The sequence below is a fragment of the Protobothrops mucrosquamatus genome, unplaced genomic scaffold (assembly GCF_001527695.2).
Source record: "Protobothrops mucrosquamatus isolate PMUCROS unplaced genomic scaffold, P.Mucros_1.0 scaffold144, whole genome shotgun sequence".
NCBI classification, from domain to species: domain Eukaryota; kingdom Metazoa; phylum Chordata; class Lepidosauria; order Squamata; family Viperidae; genus Protobothrops; species Protobothrops mucrosquamatus.
The window spans coordinates 121,893-132,175 of record NW_015386510.1 but is presented as its reverse complement, the minus strand read 5'-3'; the positions used below and the strand labels follow the sequence as shown (position 1 = coordinate 132,175).

The 10,283-nt window shown below is 34.2% G+C and overlaps 1 protein-coding gene across 1 annotated transcript in view; it reads right to left on the bottom strand.

Annotated features, from left to right (window-relative positions):
- Nucleotides 1–817: 817 nt before the first annotated feature.
- The window catches only part of LOC107285072 (cysteine-rich secretory protein LCCL domain-containing 1), a 31,847-nt gene continuing 22,381 nt past the window's right edge, over nucleotides 818–10,283 (bottom strand). Inside the window, exons 8-12 of the mRNA XM_015813221.1 lie at nucleotides 8,734–8,777; nucleotides 8,572–8,644; nucleotides 7,839–7,914; nucleotides 6,874–7,004; nucleotides 818–935 (exon numbers count right to left, since the gene is read on the bottom strand). Coding sequence (XP_015668707.1) covers nucleotides 818–935; nucleotides 6,874–7,004; nucleotides 7,839–7,914; nucleotides 8,572–8,644; nucleotides 8,734–8,777 — 442 coding nt within the window. The remainder of the gene's footprint in view (nucleotides 936–6,873; nucleotides 7,005–7,838; nucleotides 7,915–8,571; nucleotides 8,645–8,733; nucleotides 8,778–10,283) is intronic.

Genomic DNA, 10,283 nt, shown 5'->3' with positions numbered 1-10,283 from the left:
GTCAAAGTAGGTTTATGATCTCCAGTGCAAACATATTAAATCAATCTCTACAAGAAATTATTTTATGTACTCAGATAGTTTTGGAATAGGAAACTAAGCTTTTTCTGTGAAAAAAGAAATACAATACTTTTTGTTTCTGTGTTTAATACTACTTTCTAACCAAAAGGATTTGGATCTACTATAGAACAGTAATAGAACTGCTTATTCAGAAGCCCAACACTTCCAAAATAAATGAAAATAAAACAAGAAACAGATGGCTTTTAACAAATAATGAACAAAGACTTTACAGTTTAAAATGCAAGTTTTATTTAGTGAAATTGGCCGTTCTGTTTCTCAGGTTGCTTTATTTATTAGTTGCATTTGAAAAGAGTTGGTTCTTCCAGATGGTGTGTTGAAATAGACTGTGTGAGCTACACTTGAAAGCACTTCTCACCTAAGACAGCCTTGAATCACTTCAAGAAAGTTGCTCTTCATAGTTTTATATTTAAAAGCCGCTTCTCAGCTTTTAAATAATGTGTGTTAATGATATACTCTTGGACTTTGGGTTGATGTATGGAGGTCCTTGTTGATGTGTTTTTGCCTATATTCTTGTATAGATCCATCTTGTTTTGTTTTTATGGTCTATTATATTTTAAGCCACACAGGGTGAGTAGAGTCAAATGGTACTTGCACTGAATTAATTATGAGATTATTGAGCTTTGGCTAAATCCTAAGAAAGCAGAATCACTATGAATAGGCAGTTCCTTTATCCAGGAATTTGTAAAGAGTGTCCTATAATTGGATGGAATTGTTCTGCCCCTGAAGAGACACATTGACTTCATGGTGATTCTTTTGAAGGCAAAACTGTTATACCATAAATGGCCTCCATCTCCAAAAGTCTCTGCCCAGTTCCAGCTGACTCAACAGCTATAATTACACTTCCATTATGGCCATTTCTAGATAAGGATAACCATGTACAGTAATTTATGTACTAGCAAATTAAGATTGCTCTGGAAATTGCAACTGCTGAAAAGAGGTGACAGGGGTACCTATCAGAAATATTTCACTATTGTTGTGAAGGGACTACAAGGCGATATATATGTGTGTGTGTGTGTGTGTGTGTGTGTGTGTGTGTGTGTGTGTGTGTTTTCTGAGGTTTTCGCGGGTGTTTGTATGTAGGTCTTTGGTTATTCGGGTTTTCTCCCGCATAAAATTGGAAGTGTCTTGGCGACGTTTCGATGAAGTCCCATTCGTCATCTTCAGGCTGGTGTTTTCAGCTTCATGCTTCATTACTCCTAGAAGCACGAAGCTGAAAACACCAGCCTGAAGATGACGAATGGGACTTCGTCGAAACGTCACCAAGACACTTCCAATTTTACGCGGGAGAAAACCCGAATAACCAAAGACCTACATATATATATTTGTTTTCGTAGATTTTCACGGGTACAGGTATGCAGGTCTTGGCGTATTCGGGTCTTTTCCCGTGTAAGATTGAGAGTATCTTAGCGACGTTTCGACGAGATCCCACTTGTCATCTTCAGACTGGGGTCTTCGGCTTCGTGCTTGTGTGAGCAAAGTGTGATCGGAGCTGCCGTCTATAAATATTTATATTCTCTATACCAATATTTATAGAGAGACAGCAGCTCCGATCACACTTTGCTCACACAGGCACGAAGCCGAAGACCCCAGCCTGAAGATGACGAGTGGGACCTCGTCGAAACGTCGCCAAGATACTCTCAATCTTACACGGGAAAAGACCCGAATACACCAAGACCTGCATATATGCAGGTCTTGGCGTAATCAATCAGACCGGTCTGTCTGAAAAACTTCCTGTATATATATACTTATACTTATACGTATTAGCCAAAGACCTGATAAATCCATACACAGATATATATGTGTATTTGCATGGTAATTTTTACAAAGTATATGGTTTTAAGTGTACTGTTTGTATTGAATTATTCTTTTTCCTGGAAGCCTATGAAGATGACTGCCTTAAAGATGTAAAATTGCTCAGTTGTTCATATAACTCAGGAGTTGAAACATTATCCCATACATGGAGCAATATCAGGATATCATGTTACTGCCTTTGCCAGAATAGAATTATCTCACAAGTCTGGTGATCAAGAGACAACCTCAGAGTTTCCATTCTTTGTAACTTGCATTGTATGTAGATAAGATGGCTGGCCTTCTTGGGAACTTCCCCACTTTACAGAACTCTTTCCTGCCCCAGAGGTAATATCCCTTACCAACTCTGGGATATGTACAAAATTTTTACAAATACTTATCTAACTACAAGAGGTAGTATATGTAGTAAAACAAATACTGCAATATGTATAGGAAAAATTACCAAAAAAGACTGTCTTAAGAAGCATGTATGAAGAACAGCATTTCTGAAAATATCTTGAAAAAAATACCAAATTATAAAGTTACAAAAACAAAACATAAGTTTTTATTAATTTTACAGTGTTTCATAACACAATTTTCTTAGAAAATTTGATACTGTCACCAGCTTTATTTATTTATAATTTAGATTTCTAAGACTGTTCAACTCAGCAGTGATTCTGGGCAGCCTTAGAATATACTCTGAATATACCACAATATGATTTATTTAATGCGTAGCGCTTGTTAGAAAGAAATTAAATTCACTGATAGAAAAATATAATACTGGGATTATAATCCTTGGCATTATGTCCTGCCCTGCAGGAATGTATGCCAGATGAAGAAAGAGTACTTATGCACAATATCATACATTCTTACACTTCATCAATATTGTGTGATCTAATTAATATCTACTCAATACTATTTGCAAGGTTATGCAAGACATTTTAAAGACTGACTAGGGGACCTAAAAACAACTCTAATCACTTTAACTCAGTTCTAAAGGTATATAGGTATTCCTTGAGTTATGACAGTTCATTTAGCGACCATTCAAAATTACGATCCCCTCCCCCCAAAAAGTATTTATAATCCAGTCCCGAAGTTACATATGTTGCAGCAGCACAGCAGTCGCTTGCTCTTATGACCAACCGCAGAAACGTTGCAACATGCCCCTTGCCTATTTCCCCCTCCATCCTGCCCCACTGGGCTTGTGGAGACCCGGCGGGGCAGGATCCTGGGAGGGAAGCAATTATGGGGACCCCAAGAGATCATGCGATATCTCAGTGGGTCGGGGGAGGCCTTGGGTGGTCAGAAGCAGGTGGCCTGTTGCAACACTAGCCCCCCCTCATGGTCTTCCCCACCCTGAAATGGGACACTCATCTCATTCTGTGCATTTGATTAGAAAATGCATTGGGGAAAGCAGAGAGGGATCATGTTAATTTAATGTGATCCAATCAACGAATCCTTGGTTTATGAATGTAATTGGCAAGTTCTATTACATTCGTAACTTGAGGTTTACCTGTATTCAAATGTCATTCCTACTGATGTCTGTACATGGATAAAATTAAAATCAATTTAATTGATTTTGTTCATGACTATGTTTGCACTTTATGATGTAATGCTGTAATGTCATTAGTGGGATCCAACCATGTTTTCCTATTTTTTTAAAAAAAGTTCATTTACCAAAATGCAATTTTAAAATTTATTATAATAATGAACCTACTACTGTGTGTGTTTGTATATTCAAAGATAATGACATTCTTTTGTAAAAAGACTTATCTGTAAGGCAGTGGAAAAATTATGTAAAACTGGCAATGCTTCCTAATCTTTTTATAATTTTTTTTTACCTTGCTTCAGGGACTTTTTTTTAGTTTTAAACAATGGAATATTCTATATACAAGAGTTATAGGTTTTATCATAAATATACTTTTTCAGTTAATATTAGTGGCATATATAAAATTTAACCATACTAATAATATAGTCTGTTTTTTTTAAAAAAATGTGGAACATTTATGAGTTTTGAATGCACTGCATAGAAATAAATGCTAAGAAAATATAGCAATATTTAACACAGGATTAATATACTTTTCTATCATCATCATCAGTTCTCAAATTGAATTTCCAATGTTTAACATTTTAAATTGTTCTTCATTAAGATTCTCATGCAGTTAAACACTTTTTAAATCACCAAATAGTATATATCTTCTGTACAACCATAATACACTATGATACAAACTTGAAGCACATCAAAATTAAATTCTTGTAAAAATTTGCATTTGATATTATAGAAGCCATTTTCTTATCTTCAAACCACTGCAAATATTCTGAATGCTTTGCCTCCTGGAGGATTCTGTAAACTGTAACAGAAAAATAAAGAACCAATTGCTTGAAGGAACTTAATCTTATCATGTACTCTCATTTTACATATGGACCTCTCTATTAAATTTATATACTTATATATGTCATTACAAGAAAGATGACCTACAAATATTTGAACAGCATAGTCAAGTTACATACAATAGTGGCCAAAATTGTGGAAACCTTTTGGGAAAAGTGTATTTTTGAGGTTGATGGCTAATAACACCACTTTTTTTGGGAGTAGTGCCATAAAATTATATATCAATGGAAAGATAATTTAATTAGGAATGTAATGCAACAAAGTTTGTTCAATTATATGTACTGTATTCTATGAAAAGTTATAGCCAAATAACTAAAAAAAGGAAGTACAACTTGCTTAGGTTGATATTAGGTAGCTTTCCTTCATCTGATTGTAGCCAATGACCATGAGTGTTTAGAGAGCCAATCAGATGTCATCTTGTTTTGGCAATGAGTCAATCAGATCACAGTAGGATTCAGTTATTGATGTCATGTATTGAAGCTGAGAGGAGGACATTATGTGATCACTATCAAGTTGGTTGGGTTTTTTGTGTTCTTTCGTTTAGTGAGCTTGTAAAACGTAATAAAATTAAAGTAATGGTGCAAAGAGTTGACTGGTTGCCCAGAAAGTGATGTAAAATAGTATTATTAAGTGAACAAGGCTACAGTTATAAAGAAATTAGAAGAAAAAATGGTGGAAACTTAACCAAAGGTGGCATTTCTACTGTACACTTTTCCCAAAAGGTTTCCACAATTTTGGCCACTACTGTAGCATGTTTAATTTACTGTATAGCTAATGGCAAAAGCAATAGTTATTTCTATCAATAACTAGAAATGCTATGGCCTTTCTAGAAATGTCATTGATCTCACAAAAGCCCATCTATAATTGCTACACTAACAAGAAGTGCAGTGAGCTCAAGATCTAAATTTGATATAAGTCACAAAGACAACTTCAGTTCTGAGTAGACTCAGGGACAGTCTTACCAAGGAATATTACAGTATCTTCACAACATTACCACTGAAAGCAAGGTATTGATTCATTCCTATTTAAATGTGCTTCTTGCACATGGACAATACCATAAAAATATCTAGGTGTGATGAAGGAACATTTACAAGAATTTCATAATGGAAGTATAAAGTTTAGAATATCTTTTTGGATGCCTCAATTTGAGCTCTGTCATAGTTTTCAGTGAGAGTATACCTGAAGGAGGCAGCCCACAATAGGACAGGTCAAGGTATATTTGTGTCTTTCTCTGAATGTAATTGTCAAAAAAAATGAAGGCCACCAAAGACTTGCTACCAAATATTTGTTTTAGCTAGAATTTAAATCAGCAGGATCTTAGCAGGAACAAAACCACATTCTGCCTAAAGAACTGCATCCATTGTTGATTGAAAGACACCAGATGGCTTTCAGAAATTTAGATTGAATGATTTCCAAGGCAGATTTGCAGATTTGGGGACTGCACATTAAGAAATTTATAATCTTGTTTAAATAGTCTGACTGCTGCAGATACATATTAGTTGCCTTTGTGGCTTACAAATATAATAACCATAAGGGAGATATGTATTTTTATGATTGTATTGTGAGTTAATAGTTGTTGAGTCTAGAGGTATATTTATTGAATCTAGATGGAACGTAAATAGCTATATTCTTGAAGTCCTTAACTAACTTGATTGACTATAATTAATTTTTCAGTTATGAAACTAGTCAGAAAGTTTTAATTAAGTTAGCTAATTTTAAAAGAGTAATTTAGTAAATTATCTAATTAAAACATATCTTTGTTTTATTGTAGCTAATTTCTAATTTTCTTCTAAGGCAGAAATATCCTAGTGCCCCCACAAATTGACTTGGTAAAAGTTAGCTACATTATCTATAAATAGAGATGGGTGAAAACTAGAGAATGACATGTCATTTTTTTGCAAGGGCCAATATTATGTCATTATTGTAAATGCTATATTAAATAATAAAAGGGCAAGAATACAGCTGCTTTACTTCTTTTTTAGGATTCAGCATAAAAGTATTTTTATGTGATTTATCAGCTGAAGGAGGCAGAAGCAGATGGCATCTGCCACAATGTTTCTCGGGGATTGAGATAAAAGGCACCTCCAAATAAACAGAAGATTCCTTAGGAAACTGAACTACTTCTCAACTGGGTGATCTGGGGTTACACACTGATAAACACTTGAATAATCTGGAAGAAACCTACTTGTTCTGCAATTTAGTTGTTTTTCTGGATCATCCAATTGGCAAATTTATGATAGAAAGGTTTCATGTAGAACTTGCTAATTTGGCAACATAGGTTGATGGGATGATAATTAACATGATTATTCTTAATTGTAGATTGGTAAGATAATTGAATGAGAGCCAGTTTGATGTAGTGATTAAGGCATCAGACTAGAATCTGGGAGACTAGAACTGAGTTCTAATCCTGTCTTGGGCACAAAGCTAACTGGGTGAATTTCAGCCAGTCACTTTCTATCAACTTAGAAAGAAGGCAATGAAAAGCACTTCTGAAAAACTTTGATCCAGGCAGTCTCCGAGAATCAGACACAATTGAATCAAAGGAAAAAAAAGCAATGCCTTCTCCAGTAACACAATAAAAAGTATCAGGTGTACTCTAAAGGCATGCTTTGTACCTTTCTGAAAAAATGCCATTTTGAAATGAAGCAGTGTACATTCTTCTCTTATCCACTGGCATGACATCAACAAAGCCGCCTTCATTGCGAATTACTCCAGCATGTACTGCTGTTCGGCAGATACTGGACATCTGAGGGAAATACAGAATAGAAGAATTCCCCTGTTAGAAAGTAGTGTTGACTTACAAAATATTAACTGAATTTATACAGTATCCTGTTTTTCCTAATGTCCACTTGTTGATTCAGATTAAGCGATAGTAGGACAGCTTGGCTGGGAAGGTCGCAAATGGCGTTCATAAGACCCCAGAACGCTGCAACCATCGTAAATGCATATCAATTGCCAAGCATCTGAATGTCAATCATGTGACATGGAGATCCTGTGATAGTTGTAAGTGGGAGTACCCATTGTAACTTTTTTCAGTACTGTTGTAACTCTGAGCAGTCACTAAACAAATGGTTGTAAGTTGAAGACTCCCTGTATATGGATTCCACAAGTATAAAATTTGCTGAGAAGGAAAAGAATTTTCCCCAAGTTGCCCAATCTCAGCTAGCCAAAGATTTGAGAACTGTCAGCATTTTGAATACAAATGTTCTCATCAATGAGAAGATGGCTTATTCACTGTGGTTGAAAGATTTTGAGGAAACTGAAAAATTATACAACATTTTAAAATTTTCATGCAATACTTTTGATATTCATACATCTTCCCCAAAATGTATAAATACCTATATGTCTCTGGATATAAATATTGATGTTTAAAATGGTGTATCTTCCCTTAAATTACAAAAAGATTTATACATATGTCATGTATAACATGTCATACTGTTTCTTTCACTTTAGTGTGGTTTCCATTTTCTGGTGAGAGTGGGAGTAGCTGTTTTTTATATTACTATTATTTTTATTTTATGGCCATATATTTTAAGCTTTTTAAATCATATTCCAGAGGAAAATAAGTTATCATACTTACATCAGAATAAATTATAGTTCCAATCACTCGGGCATAATGTGGATTTGCCTGCATACAGTTGTGAGGACAGTGGATCCTTTAAAAATTGAGGGGAAAGATAAAGATTAAGGATTCTATATGTATACTATAATAACATGAAGGCAAATGTTATCATTGTACTGAATGTAAACAAGAAATATTATAGAATAACAGAACCACAGAAGCCAGTTCTACTATCAAGTCCAATACTCTATTAAGAACTATTCATATTAAAATACCCCCAACAGAAAGCTGTCCATTTTTTATACAAATGAAAAGGATCCTATCACCTCTCTGGCTAATCAGTTCTATTGACAAATGTATAAACATTTAAAACAGAATGCATTGCTTGTTAAAGTGTTGTTCTGTCATATCAATTCAGTAGAGTAGATCATGGGATGCTTGAAGATTTTTCAACAAATCTTGCTTTGCCACCAGTGTTTAGTACTGTATATGCACTGATGCACATAACTACAGTAGATCTTTGCAATTAATGGAAAAACCTGATTGTAAAATAGAGATTGGGCAGTTTAATGTCTTGTATTATACTCATAAAGTGTAGCAGTCTTTACATCTTAACAGTTTGACATTCAAAAAAATGACAAAAGTTTTATGTCTCTGAAAAAAATCAATAATCACATAGAATGCTTAACATTATTGTGTGATTAGTTACAAACATTTTTCATAGGATGGGAACAATAATGAAAAGATTTACCTTGGGCAGTGTGTGGCTGGCCTATAAAATGGACATAATTGTTCTACCGTAGTTTCACAAGTGATAGCTTGTACTGAAATTAAACAAGAAAAAATACACCCAAATATTTGCTATAAAGAGATTTATCAATATGAATGTTGTATCATAAAAATAAATCCTCACCTGTTACTTTAGAGACAGTGAATGAATTAGCCGATTGGTATTTCCTACAGCAAAAACAGAATCTACTGTTATTAGCAGTAATACCATTATCTTACAATGCTCTACAATATTTCTAACAAGGAAATAAGAGAAACAAAAAATATAAAAGTGAGAAGAATTATTTAATAGGGCTATACAAATTCAATTAATCTTCATAACACATTTTGAACAGAAAACTAAGAGAACTAATTTATGATCTAAGGATATGTATGTATGTATATATGTATGTATGTATGTATGTATGTATGTATGTATTTCCCATCTCATGTAGTATAATTTTTTTTCAGCATAATTTTTTGTATTTATACTATTACTATTACACAATAGCAATTATAACAAATAATTTGCAATCAATTGCATTTATATCATGAGTACATAGCCTAAAACATTAATGGGCAATGTTCAGCCCCAAGATCTACACAGATTGCTGTATTGTGCAATCAACATGCATTTGTGCCACAAACATGCATTCTTTCCTATACACATAATTTTGAACACTCAAACTTCATCCCTCTCCATCACTTAGTCTTCTGCTTTGATTGATTTACTGTTGATTGTTGCTTTCCTACAACTAATCGCAGTTATCAAAGAGTGACTTGGTCCTTTCAAGTATTCTCATCAGTTAATCAGATGGATGACAGACACCACACTGCTTGGTTTAATTGCAGAAAGAAAGCCAGTGATCCATATTGTACTATCTGGATCATCATATTAAATGGGTAGAAAATGATGAAAACCATTGGAAAGGCTCTTAGGTCCATGTACCTGAGGATTATATTTTGGTCATCTGTAGTCTACATCAGGAAAGGGTAACTTCTTTTGGCCTAGGATAACAGAAATGTTTGCTTCTTTGGGAGGGGGTTGTAAATTCGGAAGCATGCATAAAGACTTAGCTCCCTTAATTTCTAGAGATAGGGGGACAAAAAATATACTGCTGAGAGCACGATCGTAGCATGCTTTCAGGGTTTCAAAAGTGGATCTTAGGGAGTTGCATTTATTTAGTATGAATAAAGTTTGCCTTTCTTATATTTCTAAATGGGATTCAACACACTGTGCATAATTGAGCAACAGTATCTAACACAGTCAACTAACTCAAATATATAATTAAAAATATCTTAATCAGACAAGTCACAAACAGATTATAAAGACTAACAGAAAAAATGCAGATAATAAAAAGGAGACCATAGAGAACCAATGGAGATGATTTCAGACAAGCTTTCATGGCTCTTATCATGCAACACAGCACTCATTAATGACAACTTCTGAAGATACATAATGTTAAATGTTTTATAATTATTTATTTATTTATTTATTATTTATTTATTAATTAAACTTATATGCCGCCCTTCTCCCTACAGGACTCAGGGCGGCTCACAGCATATTAAAACAACACAAACATTGTCCCCAATAAAAGCCAATTAAAAACAAATATTTAACGCTGTGTTAATTAAAATTCTGATTAAAATTGTCCCTATTTAAAATTCTCCCTAGGCCAGACCCGCTTGCTGAAA